The sequence below is a fragment of the Gopherus evgoodei genome, chromosome 11, assembly GCF_007399415.2.
Source record: "Gopherus evgoodei ecotype Sinaloan lineage chromosome 11, rGopEvg1_v1.p, whole genome shotgun sequence".
Classification (NCBI taxonomy): Eukaryota; Metazoa; Chordata; order Testudines; family Testudinidae; genus Gopherus; species Gopherus evgoodei.
In genome coordinates, this window is record NC_044332.1 from 15,359,759 (window position 1) to 15,384,250 (window position 24,492).

Here is a 24,492-nt window from a genome sequence, read left to right on the forward strand (position 1 = left end):
AGGATGGGAACTAAACACTGTCTAGGAGCTGAACATGTAAAGCGACAGCTGCCACTAAAAGAATATGCATTAAGGTTATAACAACCAACAAGAATGGACTTTTATGTAGAAAACCATGATTAAATCGAGTCTTCCTGACTAGTGATTTAAATTATGATTAAAAACAAATTGACCCTGCCCTCTGTGCTCTTGCCCTGGGGCCCTTCATTCTCCAAGGGGGCCCACAAATATGTTTGGCACCAGGCCCACAAAAAGTTAATCTGGCTTGGCTGTTAGTAATTATAACAGAAGTATACAGCAGTATCTATCAGTTTAAACCAAGACCAGGGCTCCACTGTGCCAGCAGTTGCATTTACACATAGTGAGAGAGAACATAGGAACGGCCACACTAGGTCAGACTAATGGTCCATCGAGCCCAGTATCCTGTCTTCGGGCAGTGACCAATGTCAGGAGCTTCAGATGGAATGAACAGACCAAGCAATCATCGAGTGCTTCATCCCCTATTCTGTTGTGATAACTGGGCCAAAAAATGTACCCAAATTGTGAGCACAATTGTAAAAAGCATGTAAAAGGTTTACAAGATAACACAATAACCTATAACAACAAATGCTGATGGGAAATACTCAAGTTGCTTTCAACAATGAATGCTATAAACAGGTGCAACAGAATCAGAGAGACACACTAAATTAGCCCAAACAAACAAACAAAACAAAACAAAAACGCCTTGTTGAGATGATTCAAGAACTATGCTGAAATCACACTTGGTTTGAAAAAAAAAGAACAAAAACAGCAGAACCAAATTTTCTGTGTTGGATATTAGACCAAATTGGTGGACAAAACAATGAGGAGATGGGCTATTGCATCCGTCACTCCCTTTGGGTCCTTAGAGAAAGACTTCAGAGGGGAGAGCAGAGGGAAATACAGGAGAACAGACGGAGGCTACTGGAGTACGGTCCATTGTTTTCTGCCACCTCCACTGTTTCCTGGGACCCCAGGCCTTCATCATCTGATGCTGAGAAATGTCCTGATTTGACCAGGCCACAGAGAGGGATCCAGATAACATCACCACCTCTACTGGCTCTAGCTGGATCCCAACCACTGCAGGGGAGGAAATGGGATCAGACCAACAACAGCAGCAGCTCCAGCCCATCTCAACTAACTTCTCTTTTCCCCGAAAAGGACAGTTACCACCATCTCTGGTACCATCTAAGAGACTGTCAAACGGGGAGGTATGGGGGCGGGGGTTCCTTCTAAAACTCTACAGCTAAAGGGAAAGGCAACAAGCAATGCTGATACAATGAAAGCCTTATTTAACCATTTACATTTCAACTAGCTTTAACTAGGTTTCCTTCTTTTCCATATTTTTAATAAAACGTTGTTTAATGGTGTGTTTGCTGTGGTGACTGGGTTATGTTAACACCTCTGGCACATATATTTCATCTAAATACAACATGTTCTGCTCCTAAGAGTTTACAGACTAAAATGATAAAGACGGAAGAGAGGACGTTTAATCTCCGTTTTACAGACGGGGGCCTGACGCACAGAGATTAAGGGTCACATCCTGAACTAGTGTACATCAGCCTAGTTCTATTGACTAAAAGGAACTGATCCAAAAAAGTCGCTTGCTCTCGATCACACCAGAGGTCTATGGCAGCGCCAGGAACTGACCCCAGATTTCCTAAGTCCCGGTCTAATGCCAACCTCCGCCAGCTCTTTGTTGGTTTTCTTATTGGTGCGTTTGTACGTTTATCTTTCTGAAAGTCCAGTTTTTAAATTTGCATGGCTGACAAGATGAGACAAGGAGCTGGGAGGGTTCTGTAAGAGCTTTGGATGATTTCTAATTATAACAGTCTCCAACCTGGAATCCTCAAGGACATAAATAATGGCTCTGTTAATAGCCTTGCACTTATTAGTATAAAACTGCAGGAGTCTGAAGCCTATATCAGCAGGAGTTTTCTAGACAAGGAGAAAAATATTCTACCCTTGAGGTGGCTGCAGAAATTCTAAATTCTATGGACTTGGAGGTGAAGTAATTGAATTAACCATAAATGGAATCCAACAAAAACTCAGTTGTCTTCTCCACAGTGAAAGAAACCGAGAGCATGGGAAGAGCAAAGGTCTCTATGGAGACTGAAGTGTGGAAAGATAAATAAGAGACTTGAGATGGGCAGTTAAATTAGAAGAGAAAATATAAATGCTTCCTTTGATTAATAGTTTGTGATTATAAATAGGGGGGAAAGCACCAGCATGGGAAAACATATCATGCAGAGAATCTTCATTTTATCCGAGGCTCAGTCCATCAGCTAAAACATGACATTGGATTAAAGGAAGCGATTCAGAATTTTAGACACAACTTTATCATAGTTTTTTAGGATAAGGAGGAAGAAGCAGAGCCGCAGGAGAGCTCTTAGGGGCTGTTCTCTCTAGGGAGAGACTGTGGCTGAAAGCTTGAGGGGTTTCCATATACGTCTGCTTTATTTTTAAACACCTGCCAAGTCTTTCCTTGATCAGCACTTTCTGGCAGAAGGAGGAAGCGGAGGAGGAGTAAAGGGGACCGCAGGAATGAGGTCAAGGAGGATGGAAATTGGTGATCTTCCCAACCCTTAAATTAAAAATTCCAGCTTGAAACACAATCCTCTCATAATGACACATAGGCATGGGCGGGGGGGTGGTATTTATTACTTCAGCAGAACTGAAATTCTACCAAGAAAGAGTACAAGTCAATCTGTATTTGAATGTCAACAAGAGATCTGGAACTATCTTTGTCATATTTCTCTCTCCTTTTCATGTATTTAAAAAAAATGCAGGGGAGGCTTTAAAAAAAAGGCCACTGAAGTCCCCTGATCTGACGTAGCCCTGACCCTTTATATTCCATTTATAGTCTGAGTGAGAATGACATCCCCCTTACTAGCAAACTGTCCAATCCAGCTGCATGTGTCAAGATTGTATTAGGCACTAAGTGAAATATATATATGACCTTTTAGTGTTTTACATATTGGGTCCTCCTCTAAGGCTCTGGGCTGTAGATCATTTTGACCACTGCTCCTTATCCAGGAATCACTTTGAAGGGTTTTTTGGGGTCCTTTACTTTTTAAACAAATAAAATGGCACCAAAGAAGGAAGTTAAGAAAGCTGCACCAGCATCAGCACCGGCACCAGCTCCTGCCCCAGCGCCTGCCCCAGAACCAGCTAAGCCCAAAGAACCAGTAATTGATCTGAAGAGTATCAAGGTAAATGGTTGAATTTGTGTGGTCACTGAAAGAGCTCCCAGAACACAAGCTGGAAAATTTAGCAGATCCCTGCAGTAAACACTTGCATTTGTTTGTGGATGTGAGACAGCAGTGAAATGAATGAGTAACCTGAAGGGATTTTCTGATTTATCTGAGCTTTTTATTTATTTACATTGCTGGAGCTATCGAAGGCATCGCACACATTTTAATGCAAAAGCAAAGCCTGGCAAGCTCAAAAAAAAAATTAACCTAGTGGCCAGTATAGCTTTTATCTTATCAACATCAGCCTGGCCCTGAGTCATTGTCTATTCAGTGGAGCTGCATGTAAGGAATTTTTAATGGAAAAAGAGAGAGACACACAATTAAATGCATGAAAACTGAATTAGTAAGACTAGAAACTCCACTCCTTCATTCCCGCCATTTCAAAGTGATTCATTACTTTGCAACTTTCATTCTGAACTCCTTTCCAAATTTTTGGAAGCAGCTGTTGTCTCTTTAGTCCTGGGTGCATTTATTTGACAGCTGCTTTGCTTATCCTCCATAAAAGACAACTTTGGCAATTCTATCAATTTCCTTTTAGCTTTGCTACTACAAACATTGATACCATAGTAAATGAGATCATGAGGTAGAAAACCTTTAAGGGAAATATTTCAGTGACTGTATTTCTCATCTACATGTTTTTGTTCAGAATTTGCTAGTTGCTGCAAAGTGAAACTAACAAACAGGAAAAGCCTTCCAGAACTTTTTCTTAGATTGCAGATTAATCTGAATTCATATTTTCTTTGGCTTTTGCATGCTAATATTAAGATACATTGAATGTTGTTGATTTTTTACGTGACACTCTGAAGAGAACTGTCTGCAAGGAGGAATTCTGTATTTGGGAACGAGGAGATGGAGAAAAGGAAGGAGATAGATCAACCTGTATCTCTGAGCAACATTATAAATAGTCATTCCCCACCTACCTGGGAAGCTTCTTGTCAGATTACCAATTTGGGAAGCTCCACATAAGAAATCCTGCCTAATATGGAGAACTGAAGTGTAGAAGATAAAGAAACAATTCTGAGAACCCTTCTCATTTTAGCCGCAAAACCCCATAATTAATTCTGTTTAGGTTAACTCAACACATACAGTTTGGTATTTCCCTGACACTTGACTATTCAGACACTTTCAATGTGATGATCTATTTGTTTATTGAAATCTTTTAAGTTTTAATTTTCACAGCCTGACCTTAAATGTTAAGCCAATATTAAGTAATAAAAAGTTCCATATAGGATACAATAATACACACCTACTACATTCCTCCAAATATTGAGTCTGAGTTGATCAATGAAACAAAAATTGAAAGCCATTTTAAAATACTCAGAATGGTCATAATAGAGGATGAGAATACAGGGTCACCATCTTTGGCAATATTTTCTAAAACTAGATTAAACCTTTCACTTTACAAACATCCAGTTATTAGGAGAAATTTGGGATGGATTTTCTACTAAATTATTTAAGTTATTTTGATGGCTGCATGTGTCCAGTTCATTAGGAGAAAATAGAATTTTCAACCTCAGTGATCTTAGCTAAACTATCTTTGCATAAATAGACAATAGTGTATTGCCATATAAAAAATGGAAGTTGCACTCTCAGGCACCACAGCAGTTCAGCATGATCCCATTCTTTGCTCATACAGCTCTGTATTAACTGGAGATAAATAGTTACTGGTAACAAAGTAACGGCTCTGCATTTTGTCTGATTGCTATTGGTAACATAGTATGGCTCATTCATACTCGGCTTTGTTATGTTTTAGAATAAAAGAATTCTATCTTTCCTCCTTAATAAAAAAAATCCTGACTGCTTATAAAAAGGCTCTCCTCCTTTTTAAAATAAAAAATGTTAATAAGGCAGCATGTATGAGGTATGTATGTATTAATATTGTGCCCATTTTAGAAATGTGAAAACTGAGTCAAAGATGTTAGGTGACTTTCATAAAGCCACAGAATGAATATGTGACAGAAATAGGAATGGATCTAATGCATTTCTATGCCCCAGTTCTGTGCTCTGACCAACAGACTCCACTCCTACAAGTGTCTCCCTCTTTGTCTTCCCCTCTTGCTAAATACTTATGACTCCTACCACCAAAGTACTTCTCAGTCATTAGTGTATTTAACTTCTCAACAACCTCACAGAGGCAGGGAAATATTTCCCTCTAACTGAGGCATAGAAAGCTTGACTTGCCCAGGGTGACAAGGAGTTTGTAGCAGAGACAGGAATTAAAAACAGGTCCTTTCAGTCAGTCTAGTGCAGGGGTAGGCAACCTATGGCATGGGTGCCGAAGGCAGCATGTGAGCTGATTTTCAGTGGCACTCACACTGCCCAGGTCCTGGCCACCGGTCCGAGGGCTCTGCATTTTAATTTATTTTTAAATGAAGCTTCTTCAACATTTTAAAAACCTTATTTACATTACATACAACAATAGTTTAGTTATGTATTATAGACTTATAGAAAGAGACCTTCTGAAAACGTTTAAATGTATTACAGGCACGCGAAACCTTAAATTAGAGTGAATAAATGAAGACTCGGCACACCACTTCTGAAAGGTTGCTGACCCCTGGTCTAGTGCCTTAATCACAAGAACATACTGTCTCCTTCTAGTTCAACAGGGTAGATGTCAGGAAGAGCATGGCACCCTTGTCCTTCAAGCTGCTTAGCTAAAAGAATACTTCTATCATTAAGAATTCCCACCTAGCAGGGGTGGCTCTAGACATTTTGCCGCCCCAAGCACGGCGGCATGCCGCGGGGAGCGCTCTGCCGGTCACCGGTCCCACAGTTCCGGTGGACCTCCCGCAAGCGTGCCTGTGGAGGATTTGCTGGTCCTGCAGCTCCACCGAAGCTGCGGGACCAGCGGACCCTCCGCAGGCACGCTGCCGAAGGCGGCCTGCCTGCTGCCCTCCCGGCGACCGGCAGAGCGCCCCCCGTGGCATGCCACCCCAAGCATGCGCTTGGCGTGCTGGGGCCTGGAGCCATCCCTGCCACATAGACTCTTAACAAGAACTTATGAAAAACCTGAGCTTCCTACCTTATTGCAAAACTAAGCCCCAAATAGCAGATACAGCCAAGAAGCAGAAGCTGACAGATGTTTATTGCTTTAAAAATGCATCAGATGCAGTAAGTATTATTTTAAAATGACTAGTGACTTTGGGGCACCTTATCTGAGACCTCAAAGTGGCTTGGCTTTCAGAAAGTGCTGAGCACCCACCCTCTAAAAACCAGCCCCCTTTAAGATGTTCTAAACTGGACACCTGAAAATTAAAGCACCCAAAAATCCCTTTTGAAAACCTTGGCACACATTTCACCCCATTCCTTAACCTCAGCAGTCCTTTCATCTTGCATTAACTCAGTTAAAGGCAAATATGTAGCAGCTCGTTTGAGCTGTCTGGGGCTGGTGCCAAATTTACTGCTTTGTAGCACCACCTATCGACTACAGAATTGATTAGCACTGATGTTGGTCTAAAATGGGAATATTCCTTAAGCTCTGCCCCATTCTTGACTGACAGCAGGTTAGCATATGATGACCGAGGGGAGAAAGGTTGGGAAAAAATGGAGGAAGTAGGGTTAGGAAGATGAGGATATACTTTGTTCCAGCTCAGATGATGGAAGTTCTAGTTGTCTCCATGCAGAGAGCAACAAATATTCAGTAGCCCCGTATCCCAAAACCTTTCAATGATGGAGTTTTATTATAGTTTTTATCACTACCGCACTTATGATTTTATTTTCAGGTGTACAGGTTGATATTGCAAACATAATATGAATGTATATGCTAAGGCAGAGATATTCAGTGATGATGCATGCGTATGAGAATTACAAGAGTGTGCACAAAAGGAACCAGTAGTGATTAAGGAAAAGAATGTCACGTTTTGTCAATTCCATAAGAATATCAGCAACCTTGCAGTCATGGATGTGAGGACAGATATTCAATATTCAGTTATTGCAGTGGAAGTAGGAGCTTAAATACTTTTGTGGATCTGGGCCTGGGTGAGTAGAGGTATTTTAGCTGATTCATGCTCTCTCTCTCAAAAGGAGAATATATGCCTTAAAACAAACACAACCAACCAGACTGCTTAAATACAAAGAGTAGGCTTCTGCTACATCAAATATTTTCTGTCCTAGCCATTCCAATGAAAACAAGGCTTGAATCGTGGTTTAAGATGTGCAGCATAACATTATGCTTTGCTCATGTACACTCACTGGCATGGTATTACAGTCTTTGCAGTAGTGGTACTTAAGTTACTTGAAAGGCATTTTGAGCTATCTAAAGTATAACAGGTGCTGGATAAAATCAAATTCTTGTCTTGTATATTATTACACTGCAAAAAAAATGGGGAAACTGTACATATTGTACCTAGTCCTCAGGAAAGTGCAGAACTGCCAACATGTTGTTTGATGTACCCACTGTGCCCAACTCGGCAACCCTCTCCTACCGAGGACAGATTTTGGCCCTTTTGGCCGGTAGGGGGAGTTCTATTTGTGCAGCTTCATCTTCACCTGCCTTAGTGTTCTGACTTCATTATAATTGTAAATGCCCCTCCAAGAGTGTGTCAGCAATCAGTGAGCCAGATGCTGAGCTGGTGCAAACCAGCATAGCTCCCAACTTCAATATTTTTGTATCCAGGTGCTGGAGACTCTGGGCTTGAGTCTCCGTTTTCTTGCACCCTATGTGATCATTTACATTTGTGCAATGTGAGTGTAAAATGCTACCATTCTCTGGTAGTACTATACAAGCACTCCCTACATAAGGTTCAAGGCAACGGAGAACCAGTCCCAGGATCTCCAATCTCTGAATGGAAAATCAGGCTCTCTGCTGCTATAGCATTATAAATGACATCTGTTTTGGAAACATGGCTTCCCAAACATGACATTATCCGGTCTGAAACCCCAGCCTGGTAAGCATTATTATATACACATCTTCAAATTAAAAAAAAAAAAAAAGTCATCCTAGGGAACTGGTTACTGCATGACGCATGAGAAAACCTGTCGCATGCATGTGAACTGTGAATTTATTTTTACAGATGACTCATAAGATGGTATAAACTGCTTTTCAAATTTTCTTTATCTCTTGTTGCATTTACTACTCAAGCAGGTCGTCTCTGAATGGACATTGCCAGGGGTCTGACAAGAGAGGTAACTGCTAAATGCATTGACAGAAAGCATCTAGGGTGGAGAACTTCAGTACACCAACCACTACGTGGTTAATGAATTGCAAATGCTAGTTGAGTGAGAGAGTCTACAGTGCAGACTCACTGCCTTTGTGGTGCTGCAGATTAAGGAACTGGAATGTTAATAGCAGCTCAGGATTTCCTTTGCAACTAGTAGATTCTGCACTCTTTGTCCAGGTTGTCAGGAAAGACCTGATCCAATGCCCACTGAAGTCTATGAAAAAACTGTTACTGACTCAGTTGTATATTGGATCAGGCCACTAGTGCCTAGTGCTACTTGCTGGGATGAGGGGAGGGTATGTTCAAAGGTGACTAAGCTACTTTTGAATTCCCCAATCCTATGCTGGTTCCACATCAAGCCAGTCCCCTGACATAAATCTGACCAGGGGGATGCTGCAGCATATAGGGACCACTGTGGGGCAGGGAAGACTCAGCCAAGCCCTTTCCCACACCCACACATCAGGTTATAACTGCTTTATACCCACAGAGGATTCTCTATGCCAGCTGTAAGTCTAGTAGCACTGCACAAAGCGGCTTTAATGCAGAGGATAACCTGGACATCAGAATCAAATTCTGAAATCCCGTCATGTGAAAAACAAAGTTCGCTGCTGGTGACGTGTTGGATTACCTACTTTTGCCAAAACAAAAGTTTATCTGACAATACTATTTGGAGGGGAGGTGGGGGGGATGAGTTCAACTCAGATTTTTCATAATTTTACCTGTGCAAGGAGCCTCTTGTAGGTGAAATCTGGCTTTACTTGTAGCAAATCTCTCATTCCCATGTTTGCTAACCTGAAAAATAGTTTGTGCCATGACGCACAAATTGCATACTTCAGTGGTGTTTAAAACAAGAGACCAGTGCCAACTGTGAACTTCTGAAGACATTTATCATTTTTTTTTTGCCAAAAATAATGGAAATTAAGGCAAATTACACAACGGGCTAAATTGTCCAAAATTCAAAATTGCCTGTTTTGCTGATAATAGCAATTAAAGCAAATCAGTAGTTTGAAACAGCTCCACTCACTGGAATATTATTGTAACACCCTTTGGGAGAGAAGCTAAAAGAATGAGCTGAGCTCACATCAGCTAGCTGAAGGAACGTTACTTATTTAGCCAATGAGTAGTAAAGAAACAAGTAATCTGTAAGGAGATATGAAATAGCCACAGCTACAAATTCTCCCTCAACTTCCCTGATGTTATATTTGGATCTTACACTAGTCACCAAATAGCAATTTTCAACTGTCTGGCTTGTTATACAGGACAGCTGCTGGGTGAAGTGAAGGTTTTAAAAATTTTCACATCCTAAACAGGGACAAAACACAAAAATCTCAAAAGTTTTCACAAAGTGAAAATTTGTGAAAAAAAATTAAAAAAGGGTTTTGTTTCAAATTTGACTTTAAAAAAATTATATTAGCATTAGCTTACATTTTGAATTACAAAGCCATTTTGAATGGGAAAGTTGGAATTTTTCATTTTGAAAATGTCAGAACAAAACATTTCAGCTATTTTTTCAAAATTTTTACAAGTCAAGAAATATATCAAATGTGAACCTTCCCCATGATAAGTTTTGGTTTCAACAAATCAGCATTTTCTGACACAATTTTTTTTTGTCAACAAATTCCCGACCAGCTCTATTACACAGTACTTTAATGTCAAGCAGCAATAGCTCAAGTAACGTTAATATACTAACATGACCACTGGGAGGTATATTAAAACAATTAATCTATTTGAGACTATCACTAGATGTCAACAGCATTGAATTTCCTACTCACATCCACTAGATTTTCATGCAGTGCCAAATGCAATTAGAAAAGGGACACTTTTACAAATTAGCCCAAATGAATTCTACCTCCCTCTGGAAAGCTAATGGAATCTATGCAGAATGATACCATCAACACTGCAGCTGTACCACATTTTGCTTGCAGGCATTTTAGGACTGCAAATGAATTAATTAGTTAGCTTCATCCAAAAGTTGCTCCATAACTGCCAAGAATTATAATGTGCAGTGTTGTAGCCGTGTCAGTATTGTAATGTATTTCTGACTTTGCATGCAAAGACTTAAAAAAATAAAGTCACCTGTACTTAAGTCCATTTAGATTTAAGGATGCATGTGACCTTTTATATTTATAAAGGCCATAATCAAATGCATTCATTTTTATTTCCTTCTTTTATTGTATTACCAGGGACTTGTTATAAAACCAGAACCTTTGTTCCTTGGGCATTAATCTGCTCCTGATGTTTATTCCCCAAATAAAAGACAGAGAGCTAAATCCATTGGGCCTAATTCTCCTCTCCCTTGAACTGGTGATCAGAAGTAAATAAGAAGTAACTCCACTGAAGTCAACAGAGTTATGCCAGTTTGATACCAGTGTAACTGCAAGGAGAATCAGATCCCTGCTCTTTAGTGAGGCTACTGTGGCTTCGGTAAGGCATGTAATCTTTTCTGTGTATCTGACAATTAAGTGCAGTCAAGAGGATAGTATTTGCAGATACACCAGTTAGTGTCAAACTTTATTGGTGATCGGTTATCATGCTATAGGGCATTAGCAGATTGCCAGCTGATGTCCAGTGAAATCCCCACCCCCCATATATGATGTTGAACAATTAATATATTCTGAGGGCTTTAGAACTTCCTCTGAGACATTCAGCATATGGTAGGCAATTGCCAGACACATGGCATTTTGAACTACAATGATGGACTGCCTATCAAATCCTCTTCTAACCATTTCAATGTCTCGGAGTTTTATGAGTCGGTGTCTCCACACCTTAACACTCCTGGAATCAATGAAATCATGCTGGTGGAAAACCAGTGTCACTGGTGGCCCTTGGACTTCATTGTTATTTGTCTTGTATTAGGCCTGGTCTATACTAGAAAATTAGATTTCAGAGGTGTGAAATCCACACGCTTGAGCAGCATAGTTAAGCTGACCAAAGTCCCCATGTGGACAGCGCTAAATTGACAGAAGAATTCTTCCATTGACCTAGGTACTGTCTCTTAAGGAGAGGGATTACCTATGCCATTGAGAAAACCCCTCTTGTCAGGGCAGATAGCATCTACACTAAAGCGCGACAGCAGTGCAGCTGCAGTGTCTCCATTGTAGACCAGCCCTTAATTTCTAGTGGCCGCAATCAGGGCTCCTTTTTGGTAGGCACTGTACATCAATATAACAAAGGGATGGATCCTGCCCCCAAAAGTGGGAGGGGACACAGGAGGAGTAGATGAACTCTCCACATACAAAAATCTTGGCCTCATCCTCTAGGGCTTTTCACCTTGTGCAGGCATTTATCCCTATGCAAAGTGAATGTAAAGCAAGTGCGACCAGATAAAAAATGGTAGTGTTTCTCCCTCACTTTGCACTAGTGTAAATGGCTTTGCACAGTAGTAGGCCACAGGGCATTGGGTTCCCTGCTTTCATAGCAATAGTCATTTTTTATTCCTAGGAAGTCAGAAAAAAGCAAACCCTGCAAATATGCTACTTAGCAGCTATTGTGCCTGTAGAGAATATCTCAGGCATTAGGAATGAAAATGGCCTATTGCATTGGTGTAGTTCATCTGTCCACCCCCCGTGGCCAGTTCAGGTTTGTTCTGACAGCACTTTGTCCAATCTGGATTTAAAATTAATTAAGTGGCTGGGCTCCCCTTGTGCCTTGGGGAGGGTATTTCCCAATCAAACAAACTCCAGTGTTAGGACTTTCCGTTGCTCTTTTTCATGCACTCTAAAACCCCTACCCTCACCTCCTCTTTGTAACACTGCACCAGTAGTTCTTGATCTTTTCTACGCTGCATCCCCTTTTGCACTCCCACTCTCTCAATTTGGGACCTAGTCGGGATCTCCCACATTGGAGTGGATGATCACAAACCTCAGGTTGAGAACCCCTGACCTAACCAGTGTCCTTCCCTTTTTTGGTGTTAAAATCCTTCATCTATATCTAGACAGTTATCTATTCACTTATTAATATTGTTGAGTAAAGTGACCAGAGTTCAGTTCCTTTGATCTCTCCATACATCTTACTCAGACCCTCATCCCCATCACTGGGGAAAGTGTATTAATTCCCCCTGCAGTACAACAAAACCTTCCCAAGCTTCCCGCACTCCCATCAGCAGCAGACCCTCTCCCCACAAAGGAACTATACAATTTGCTTTCTGTTTTCCTCCTGGATAGATAGAGGGATCCCTGCCCCCACTCAGTGGTGGAGGCTCCAACCCATCATTGCTCCCGTGGGTGGGTGGAATCTCATCAGGTTGATTTTTCCCCCCTTGTCTTTTCTTTCCTCACACTCTCAAACACCATTTTCCACACACAGTCGAAGGCACTGGGGGAACCTTTGGCCCGATGTCACCTTTAACCAGCTCTGAAATAAAACTATCAGTCAGGAAATATAATTTTAGGGGTTCAGGGTAACATAGCCCCTTAATGTTTTCTTTATGCCCTACAGATACCAACGAGCCAGAGAAAAATGAACCATCTAGTCTGCCCATTCCCTCCACATTAGTGGGTCAGACAACATACTACATATGTCCATCACATCCTGTAATGTCATTAGGAAGGGGTTAGTACAGCCATGCAAGCCCCAACCTGGCTTCACTCTGCTGTGCATAAAGAAGAAGTCCTGTAGAACAGGGAATAGAAGCAGAGACTGGGAAATCGGTAGTTCCTTAAAAATGAATTACCCATTGGCATGCAAACTATTAACTTCAATTACAGCCTCAGAAATAGGAGGAGTCCAAACATTCTGATAGTTTTTCCATTAAAAATGTTTATCGAGGTGCTGGGCTCAGTAGGTCAAGTCAGCCTTTAAAGGGAAGACAAGATGGATCAGCTAGCCATTCAGAATCAGCGTTTACATTGTTAAAGTCAGAACTAAACCAATAATAGTCCTACAGACCAGTCCTCTTTTCACATCATAATGGCCAGCTGCAGCACCACACAGGCATAAGAAAGGTCTGATCTGAAGCCAGCTCAAGTCAATAGGAGTCTTTCCATTGATTTCAATGGGCTTCGGGATGGGCACCAAGTCTGCTGGCTGGAAAACCTCAGCCAGTTCAAGTACCCACAGCTTCCTAGGGGGTCAAGGATCTGTATGTGAAAATGTTAAACCAGCCAGATGGACAAACACAGAGCTCCTCCCTCTCTGTGGCTGACTTTATAGCCTGTGGAACAAATAGGAGCTCCTCAAAAAGAGGAGCCCGAAGTAGGTTGAGAAGGAATATTCCTTCCTTACGTTACAGCTCTAGAAAATGCTGACAAGAGTCAAACCTCACTGAATCTTGTCACTCCCTGTCCCTTTCTGGCCACCTAAAAATAACCCCAGTAAAACGTCTGTCAAGAAATGGATCTATCCCTTTGCCCTAAGTAAGCTAAAGAACTCTACAAGGGGAGTGGCCACTTCATTCTGACACTCGAGCTGGTTGTGATGTCACACCCTTCACATATATAAGAAGAAGAAAAGGGAGGGGGGAAAGGACCACTCTTTCAGGGATTCAAGAAGCCCTCGGCCAATTCTTCCAGCCCATCTGCTCTTCTTCTTTTCCAACCATCTCAATCATGGTGGGTCCACAGGAAATATAATTCTTAACAGTGAGCCAATCATTTTAATGCGTGTATCTAGCTTCTAGTCTGGTTTAGTGGTAGGAGGAAAGAAGGCCAGAAAAAGTGATTAGTTTGAGGGAGGAAGCCAAGCAAGCAGGAATCTTTAAAGTTTTATTTTGGCCTTGGGGGAAAAATGAAGCTTAATGGATTCTCTAGGCTGTCCAATTGGTCTGGTCTCTTACACTGGTTAGTGGTAGCAGGGTAGTTCCTATAACTTTACACTGAATAGATACTATGGCAGTATTATATGCTAAAAAAATTTTGTGTGTGTGTATGATGCACTCTGATGTGGTTGCAAAGGAACCGTATAATAAATTACCACCTTAGGAACAAAGTGCTGATAAACAACTAATTTAAAAACAAAGAGGCTTTAATTTATAGGTTTATTTGTTATCCTAATGTTGAGCTGCTGGTTAAGCAATGATACATCAAATGATCTTAATGCTGTATGTCTGTAGTAAAATAATAAATGGCCTGGAAGTACATTAACAACTTCTCTGTTTATTAAGAGACGCTTGATTCATTGTTTAAGCTGCAGCCCCTGGTTTTGCCCTAGATATACATTTCAACAGAATCTTTAAATAGTCTTATGATGCTTTAAAAAAACAAAACAAAAAACAAACAAAAAAACCCAAGCAGACACTTGCTAATATGACTTGCCATGGCCCAGTTACATTTGGCAGGACAGGGATGGTAGAACCCTCAGATACCTTGTGCTATTTTCTTTCTTCTGTCAATGCATTTTCAACAGTACTAGTTCTCTTTTTCTCTCTCTCTTTTCCCTCCCAACTGCAGTCCTTCAGTGCCGACCAGGTTGCCGGTAAGTGGAACAGGAATTTAACTGCCGTAGTACTGAGGTAACACACTACCAAATACTAGATGTACCCTAGTCTAACAAGAACTTTCTCCACTGCTAGCCCTGTTGGTATTCGAGCTACTCCTGAGAATTGGACGAACAAGCTAATTTTTTTGCCCCTTTGAAAGATGATTCATGGAGGTAGTTGGATGCTTTAAAATCCAACAGGTCCCCCGCCTCCTTTTTTTAAAAGCTATTTTTGTGATTGATTTCTTTCCAACAGATCGAGTTCTCCAAGGAGCAGCAGGATGGTAAGTTACAAGACAGCCAATAATATATCTGCACATGCATTCTAATAAAGTTTAACCTTAAGGAAGACAGGAGGCCAGATCTTCAGCTGATATAAATCAGTAGCACCACTGATGACATGGGAGTCATGCTGACTTCTACTAGCTAAGGATCTGACCCTAGATTTCCAGGTCACTTATCTGAATGCCTAATCTGCCAGGTACGCAGACCCAAGAGGACCTCTGATATTGCCAGCTGTACCTGGTACATCTTCTTCAGAGTGTGCCACTGATGTGTCAAACGGATGGGAGAAGCAGTTTTTAACCATAAGGAACTAGGCTGACACCAGGAGAGGGGGAAAGCGAAGCTGCAAAATTAATTTAGCTGCAGTTACACTGGACTGTTATTTACATTAATGGAAGATTAAAAAGCTCTATAAAAAACCTGCTTGTCACTCCTGGCTGGGAGATGATATGGGGGAAAAAAGACAGCTACATTGTACATACATTTCATAAGTAAATACACTTATGAAGCATGGAAATAGTTAGCAAATTATCCATGTATACTGGTGCGTATAATAATCTGTATGTATTGCTATCCTTTGCTTGCTGCTGTATTTCCTGCTTCTATATCAATAGCTAGCAGGGTACGGGATTATTCAGTTAAACCTGTAGTCTTCCTAAAGCAGTCTGGCTCAAATCCTGATGTTTTAGAAATTCCCCTGTGAAGAGCCTAAAATCTGCTCCAGGGGTGTTTTTTAAATATCCTAATGGATACATTTTGGTTATGTTACATAATATAATGTAGGCTAACAGCAGCAAAAACCCAGTATGAAATGAATTTGATCCCTGCTGTGACTAGCTTCTGTTTTGAGGAAAGGGACAAAGGACCAACTAGAAATCAAAGGCACAGAAAGGGAAAATTCAACAGAGCTTTCAGCTAAAGAAACTGACCTAAATCATGAAGTCTCAATCTGAACTTCCAAGGTCTGATTCCGCTCTCAGTTACTCTCATTTAACTCTGGTTTTACCATTAAAGTCAACTGAGTTACACCAGCGTGAGATCAGAACTAGGCCCCCTGGTTCCAAACACTCCTGATCATTAAGTGGGTTGATTTGGACTCATCTCTAATTATAACTGGGGAACTTTCACAAAGGGATTGGGAATGGTTATGGAAAAATTGCGTCAACTAGAATGCATGTATATAACAAAGCAGCAGCTTTTCCAGCCTCCATCCTGCTATTTCAAAGTAGCCAGCTGTTGCAAAGTTGTGATGACTGATCCAAGTAATGGAGCAATTAAAGGCCACTTGGTAAACAGAAGAACTCATTTGGAATACATTAACCCTACCCATTACAACTATTCAGGCCTGCTACAGAATCACAGCTGAGCATAACACTATTCAGGGCCAGATTTTGGACTTGCTTACACCAGTATAAATCAGGACAGGCTCCATAGAATTCAGTGGAGGAACATTGGGGAGAAAGAGGTGTCAGTGAGAGATTTGAATTGGGCCCTTTTCACTGAACTGGGAAGCTGCGTCAATGAATATTAAATCCTTTTTAGATTTAAAAAAATCAAGAGAGGAAAAACTTTGGTCTTGGAACACTCTGTGTGTTCTTGCTAAAGGAAAAAAAAAGTGTCACCTTTTAAACTTAGGTCTGGATAAATATCTTTAACACACAAGATGAAGGGCCAGATCAGCTGGCATAAATCGGTCAAGTTCCATTGACTTCCACCTCTCGGAAACAGCCAATACAAAGTCTGTAGATTGCAAGATGCTGCTTTGTACAAATCTAAAAGGTCCAAATTGTATAGCCTGCTGTAAAAGGAGAGTAAGGGGAGAGGGCTAGCAGCAATGTGTTGTAGGTCTCAACACGTCAGACAGTAAAGGGATTAATTCCAGACGTGTTATATTACAGTCTAACAGAACCACATACTGCATCAGCAGTTTTACTGGGTGACAGGACTCCTCCAGGTAGACTGTATATGGAGCTAGCACCAAAATACATCAGTTTCACGTGCCCCCAAGAAAGATGAATGAAGACATAATTTGGCACTTGGCTTATGGACCCAAGTCTGTCCCAAGGCAGAAAGAACAGCCACCTATATACAGTACAATTGAAGTCTTCCTCCAAAATGCGTTTTCAAAATGAATAAGCTGCTGTAGTGAAATACATAATTAGTCCACATTGCACTTAACACACAGGATGGTCAAACTTTTGGCTGTTAAATTACAGTAGATCTTTAGCATAGACCCTGACAAAACAGTCAACTGTGATGGATCTTTAGCTAAGTTCTTTATCACAATGCTATTAAAGCAGAGCACAGCAGCTGAAGATGAAGACTGAGAATGCTGTGAACAGGATTTTTCACATTAATTTTTAATGGAAAAAGTGTTGGTGTGCCAAGGTCTCAACTGGCAATTGGAAAATAAATGGACATCTGTCATCTCGGGGCAGATTTTATTCAGTCAGAATGTACTGGCATGAAAAACTATACAAGGGCTGCCAAAGAAAGAAAGACAGACTCCTTGGGTATCTGTCATATGGGAATGACCCACCCAGGATGGGTGTGATAGAATATGAAATGACAGATGTGGAGAGACATTTCATAGCAATACAACATTGTGAGAGAAGGCAAGGGGTAAATTTCAGATGCGTCAGATTTCATGTTAACAGCCACACTGCTGAAGCACAGCCTGTGTTCTTCAAAGCAGACAAAGCTCTGGTACTGCAAGGAGCTTTTGCAAAAAGTTTTCATCCCCTTGGTGAAATAAAATCAAATAGATTATTCAAGAACTTTTTACTTTCCAATGATAGGCTGGCTATAAGTGTCTTCATTCATGGACAAGTTTCTTAACATAGCCAATCTTCTTTGGCAGCACTTAAGGTAACCACATGGGGCAATTACAAAACTACTGTTGGCTATTAGAACCAGGAAAGAGATGAAGGGTGGACAGAAGATTAAAAATAGTGATACTAAAATGTCATAGGATGTAAAGTTTTGCTTAAGACCATGAGCCAAAGTCTCTGCAGTCTAACTCCATTGACTTTAGTGGTGTTACACTAGCAGAGAATCTGGCCCCGTGTCTTGGTCAATACTGGCTAGTTAACACTGAGCTACCCATCTCATCTCACCCTCTCATCTTCTCCTTTCAGACTACAAGGATGCCTTCCTCCTCTTTGACAGGACAGGTGAAGGCAAGATCGTCTTAAACCAGGTTGGTGACATCATCCGTGCTCTGGGACAGAACCCTACAAATAGTGAGATCAAGAAGATCCTGGGCAACCCCAGCAAGGAAGGTAACTATCCTACAGTCTGTAGGCGCCTAATGAGGAAATGGCCCTGGTCACAATGGCTGGGGGTACGTGTTCATGAGACTTTTAAATTAACAAGCTCTGGTAGCAAAGCCAGCAGTATGTAATATAGGCAAACTGAACTCTTCCAGATTGACAAAAGGAAAACAAATCTTAGCTCTGATCCCAAAGAGACTTAAGTATGTGAGTAACTTGAAATTAACAGGACTACTTCTTAATGTTAGACCCATGCTTGTCAATACCTGATTTACAATGGCGCCACGCCCATGGTTGAAAGGGGCCCTGGCCCACTCTTCTCTGGCCCCTGCTCTCTCCTGTGGGGTCAGAGAAGCTTGATGCTGCCCGCTGCTGGGGCTCCGTGGCAGCCTCTGCCAGCAGCAGCCTGGCTCCTCCCCCACCTCTTTTCCAGCATGCTGTGTTTCCCCCCCCACCCCCTGCCGCTGCCAATCAGCTGCTTGCTGGGGGGGGGAGGAGGAGGAGGAGGTGGGAGCCTCAGCACCACGCTCTGGGGAGGAGGAGGAGAAGAGGTGGGGGTGAGGCCTTTGGGAAGGGGTTGGAATTGGGGCATACCCCCTCCAGCCTCCTGCATGAGCACCCCTGCAACCCCAGCCCACACCCCCAGCCCCCTGCCCACCATGACCACTGCACCCCCTCACATATCCCGAGCCCCCTGCCCTGACTCCTGCACCCCCCACACAGCCCCCTGCACCCCCTCACACACATCTAGCCCCCTGTCCTGACCCCTGAACCTCTACACCTCCCCATCCCCCACTCCTGCATCCCCTCTCACACACACCCAGCCCCTGCCCTGAAACCTGCACTCCCACCCCCACATCCCTACCTCCATCCTGAGAACCAAACAGGAGCTGCCCCACATAAGCGCTCCACACTCCAATCTCCTGCCCCAAGCCTGAGCCCTCTCCCTTGCCCTAGCTCCTGGCCAGACCCTGCATCCAAACATTTTTTTACAATATTTGGAATGATCATTAAGTGGTCTATCAAGACCCTCCATGATTTTCAAGAGGTCTGTGGAAAAATAAGTTAGACTACAAGAACAATCAAGGTACCTCACTTTATTTTCATTTACATTAGAACAGGGATCCTCAACCTATGGCACGCATGTCAAAGGTGGCACGCAAGTCGATTTTTTTTTAATGGCAGACTGCGGGTCCTGGCTGCCACTGAGTCTGCTGCCGACCTGGGGTTCTGTTCACTCAGCCGGCAGTGGGCTGAGCAGGGCTAGCAGTGGGCCAGCTCCTGTCAGCTGGGGTCCTGGCCGCTGGCCCTGCTCAGCCCGCTGACAATCTGGGGTTCCGTCTGCCAGCCCCTTGCCAGCCGGGGTCTCGGCCACCGGCCCCGCTCAGCCTCCTTCTGGCCTGGGTGAACGGCAGGAGACTGAGCAGAGTTGCCAGCTGGGACCGCAGCTGGCAGCTGAGTAAACGGAACTCCAGGTTGGCAGCAGTTCAGCGGTGGCTGGGACCTGCAGCACGCCATTTAAAAAAAAAAATCAGCTTGCATGCCATCTTTGGTACACGTGCCGTAGGTTGAGGACCCCTGCTCTAGTGTATACTGTAGTTTATGGTAATTTTCACTATATGTGATTTTCCTCTTACGCACTGACCTTATAACCTAACCCCCGCGCAAGATGTGACTCCACTGTATTCCTTTTTGAAAATTTATAATAAGCGATGCTGCGGGAGGCAGGAGGCAAGGTAGAAGTTTCGCCTAGGGTGCAAAATATCCTTGCACCTGCCCTGGGTACTGTGTCAACTGATCCCCACAGTCTCCAACCTACCTGGGCAGTACAGCAGACATGGCCCTGCCCACTAGCTTCTCTCCACTCTCTAGCCCACCCACCACTTGCCCCCGCCCCTGAGGGCTGGAAGAGAACCTGTCCTACTGCTGTGGGAGGAGGGGCAGCTCAGTGCAGAGAGAGACCAAGAGAATGGGCTAGAACCAGGTAGGTACCCGCTCTATGTGGGCAGGGGGATCCTGTTTACCCCACCTCCACAGCCCTGCTGCGCTTGCAGTTTACCCCTGACCCCTCCCTTGCTCCAGAGACCAACCCTAGCTCCTGCCCCACTCTGCTTTTACCCCTGGCCCCTTTTACAATCATTCCCCAGGGGGGCCCACAAATATGTTTGGTGCCGGGCTCACAAAAAGTTAATCCGGCCCTGATGCTTGTATCTTTGCAGAATTGGGACCTTTGACATTAAATGCAAACTGACTAGCATTAATGTTATAATAAGATTAGCTTACTCCAGCTACACTAATTTGGACTCATTGCACATGGAATACATGGAATCTGTTCTCTTATTACATGTCAGCTTTCATTTTACATCACGATACACACAGGATTTTCAAGGTGAAGAAGAGGGGAAACTAATGTCTCTGAAACATCCTTTACTTGTGGAATTTCCTGATTGAACCCGTAATCTCACAATGAGCTCTGGGCTGACAACTCTGTCTCAAGCCCTGCGGTAGGCCAAGGGGATATGCCGAAGCAGAGCAGTTTGCAAGATTGGGGTCTAAATGCTCAGCGCCTCACCATTTGGAAATTGTTACAGTTACTGCTTTGGGCTCTATTTTTAATTCCATTTGGCCCTTGACTATGTAACCGCACTCCAAGGACACTGGACCTTGGGCTCCAAATATAAAAAATTATCAACCAAAAGCACCAATCGGTTCTTTCAATTATACTTAATATGTAAACATTGTGCAAAAGTGAGTGGTGTTTTCTCCCCTTGTGCATATTGAGAAACTTAAGCACAGAGGAGGTGATTCTGTGCTGTGCCCCTAAGAAGGGCACCGTAAAACTCACAGGCCAAGGCAGGGTTGGGGTATAGAGTTGCTTTGCGTCCCCCCTGTCTTGGGCTGATCTGGGGATGGAGAGGCCTCTGGCATAATTTAGACAACTCTGGGGGCCTGTATAAGTTACAACTGCCCTATCAATTGCAGCGCTATCCTGAATCTTCACAGTACTGTGTCCTGCAGCCCTGCTCCCAGAACAAACACTCTTCCTGCCCACACCAAAACCCACCCCTGGCTGGAAACCTTCCATTCCAAAAGAATATCACCTTTAAAAAAGTGAAAAGAAGGGTGGAACAGTGGTCTTAACAAACACCAGACTGTAACCTTAACTGGAGCTTCCATGATAGTGACAACTGAATCCATATGGCAGTGGGATTGTTAAAGGCATGGGGAAAGAAACAGGATTAAAGCCGACAGAGGGAGTGCAGAAAGAAGGGATGCTTGAGATGGGATGGCCTTTCTTATTCCAGCATGGGTATTCAGGAGAATTCTATCGATCGGCTCTGTCTCCAGTAGTGTTATAACAAACACTTTCTTTCCAGAGATGAATGCCAAGAAAATTACATTTGAAGAATTCCTGCCCATGATGCAGGCAGCTGCCAACAACAAGGAACAGGGTACCTTTGAAGACTTTGTTGAAGGTCTGCGTGTCTTTGACAAGGAGGGCAATGGCACAGTCATGGGTGCTGAACTCCGTCATGTACTGGCTACTCTGGGTAAGAGATTTCCATTTCTGCGAGGGACGCAGAAAAGCTAGCGTTGTTTGCAGGGCACAAGACAGAGAGGGAAGGGGCGTTACAATCAGTGCTGAGACTGGCATAGGACTACAGAGTTAGACTAGCGAGTATTCTACAGTAAATGGACTAACAACCCAGCCTAGAGTCTAAGGCAAAAATATTTTTACTATTTCTAGGCTCAGTCTAATAGATTAAAAAAGAAAAAAAGACATGAGACAATGCTGTAGGTTTCAGGGACAAAGTTATGTGACCAATGGCAGAGGCTTCCACGTCTTACTGAATAGTGAGTACAATCTTTTTGATGTGGATGGAGACCTTACAAGGAAAGGTGACCCACAATTGAAAAACAAACATTTTTGAGGCTAGAAGGAACTCATGATAACTGAGCAAGAGAGCAAAGAGAATGCATGGAGGCAAGTTTAACATGATTTCTGAGAGTCTATGGAATCTGGAAACAAACCCAATTCTGTCTGTGCTTCAGGGGAGAAGATGACGGAGGAAGAAGTAGAAGAACTGCTAAAAGGACAGGAAGACTCTAATGGCTGTATCAACTATGAGGGTAGGTCTTAATAGTCAATAACCTCAGCGCTCTCTTCTGCTATACATTTGGTACTTCTTTCAGAAAGTTTCATAATAGATTGTTTTTAATGGTGAAGTCCTTTATGCCAATAATCAGTGAATGAGTCAATGAGCCTTCTAGATACATCAGTTAGACAAGGTACAATGAAAAAGGTTATTCCAAAAGACAGCTTGTTAGCAGTGATTGCTAAGCAGTTGCACTCAACATGCTCAGCCAGAAATCAGGATATGAAAATAAAGGGTTAAAATTCAACAACAACATAAATTGCTTCTGTTTTGGCCAAGACTAAACTTGGCCCAGAGCCTCTTACTTATGTTGGAGGAGTTCTGACTGCAAGTACAGTTAACCAAAGCCAAGGCTTTGAGGCAACTTTTGATTTGGCACTTATTCAGTTGTGTCACAGTGTAGTGGGAGGAGAGTTTAACTTGCACAGCACTGAAGACTAAGATAATTTTATTACAATCTATCAGCAGCTCAATCTGGTTAGTACTACATTCTGTCTTAAAATAAGGAGAGCATTAGTACTTTGCGCTCCTCAAAACTGTTTAATCTGTGATACCTTTAAAATAACACTCCCTCACCCCACTGACTCTCTATCAAATCTGCATTATTCCACAGCATTTGTAAAACACATCATGTCTCTTTAAATTGGATTTCACAAAATATAATACGGTATGTCCCTCTGATTTGCATGTTTTACCTTCTTTCCCTTGGGCGCTTTGTTTAGTGGCTTTCCATCTGCATGCAGCCAGTGGTAATGGGTAGTGGTTCCCAAGTGATGATAACTACCAGTCTCCTGCTATACAAATAAGGGGAGGGAGTGTTGTCCAGTGGCAGGAGAAAGGGACTGGGAGTGAGAATTCTCTGGTTCCAGTCTCAGCTCTACAACTGACTTGTGGTATGACCATGGGCAAGTCCCCTAACCTCAGCCTCAGTTTCCCAATCTGTGAAATGATTAAATATCAAACTTATCACTTAACATGAAACTGCTGAGGCTTAAGTAGTGACCTGTATCTTCACTGTGACATACAAGAGCTTAACATATAAAAACAGCTACTTGAGGCTTACTGTATCCTACCTGTTCTTTTAACCAACTTGTAGATTAACATGGAAGGGAGGGCAGTGAACTTTAAATACCCTTATGAATTACAGATAATAGCTCCTGAAACTAAATGAAATGGTTATTTTAAAACAACTTTTCCAATGGTTATATCATCATGAGAGAGAAACATTTCCAGTTAGTACATGATTCTTCAGCATTACCACAAATAACAAGACATGCTGAGATCCAAAACTAAGAAATAAAATGCATGGCATGTCAGTTTGTAAGTCTTGCTTCTAGAAGAGAAGGGATGTCATGGAATCTAACTCTTCCTTCTCTCCCTACCAGAAAAATTCTAGACTCTGAAGACAAGAATGCACTTGAGATTTCGCTCAGTAAAATTCTTCTTCCATCCAGCACCATCAATATGGAAACCACACAGAACTGTACTATATGCCTCCTACCGCACCAATTCTTTTTTTAATCAGTAGGTGTCTCCCTCTCAATCATACTCATGCTTTACAAATTGAACATTTGAGGCAAGCTGGATGGAATAAATTGTACAGGTATCAAGTCCGATTATTTCTCTTTCCTTGTTTGCCATGAAGCAATGTATCCCCTTGAAAAATGTGACAATAAATCCCTCTGGTCAGTCTGTGGCTATAAAGTCTTTCCTTTCTACCAAGCTGTTCAAATCCCATTCACAACACTACTCAAGTCTTAATTTATTTACTCTGTATATTGTATTTCATAAAATAAAGTGTTATGAAAAAATAGTTCTCTTTGGGGGTTGGTTTGCTTCATCTGGATCAAAGTGGTTTTCTCTTGGGGTTGGAAGATGGAGCAATTGGAGAGACACTCCCCTGTATTAGCACCAAGTCACTCTCTGGAGAAGA

The 24,492-nt window shown here is 42.4% G+C and overlaps 1 protein-coding gene across 2 annotated transcripts; it reads left to right on the forward strand.

Moving 5' to 3' along the window:
* The first annotated feature begins 3,000 nt into the window (after positions 1–3,000).
* MYL1 (myosin light chain 1) lies at positions 3,001–24,255 on the forward strand. 2 transcript variants are annotated; one of them, XM_030580791.1, is made up of 7 exons: positions 3,001–3,230; positions 15,102–15,129; positions 18,268–18,411; positions 21,780–21,953; positions 22,456–22,533; positions 23,173–23,226; positions 23,945–24,255. In XM_030580791.1, the coding sequence occupies exons 1-6, from the start codon at positions 3,105–3,107 to the stop codon at positions 23,199–23,201; spliced, it is 579 nt and encodes a 192-aa protein (XP_030436651.1). In that variant the 5' UTR covers positions 3,001–3,104; the 3' UTR covers positions 23,202–23,226; positions 23,945–24,255. The 2 variants fall into 2 exon arrangements, with proteins under 2 accessions (XP_030436651.1, XP_030436652.1); XM_030580792.1 differs by lacking the exons at positions 3,001–3,230; positions 15,102–15,129 and adding exons at positions 13,894–13,980; positions 14,818–14,842.
* The last annotated feature ends 237 nt before the right edge of the window (positions 24,256–24,492 follow it).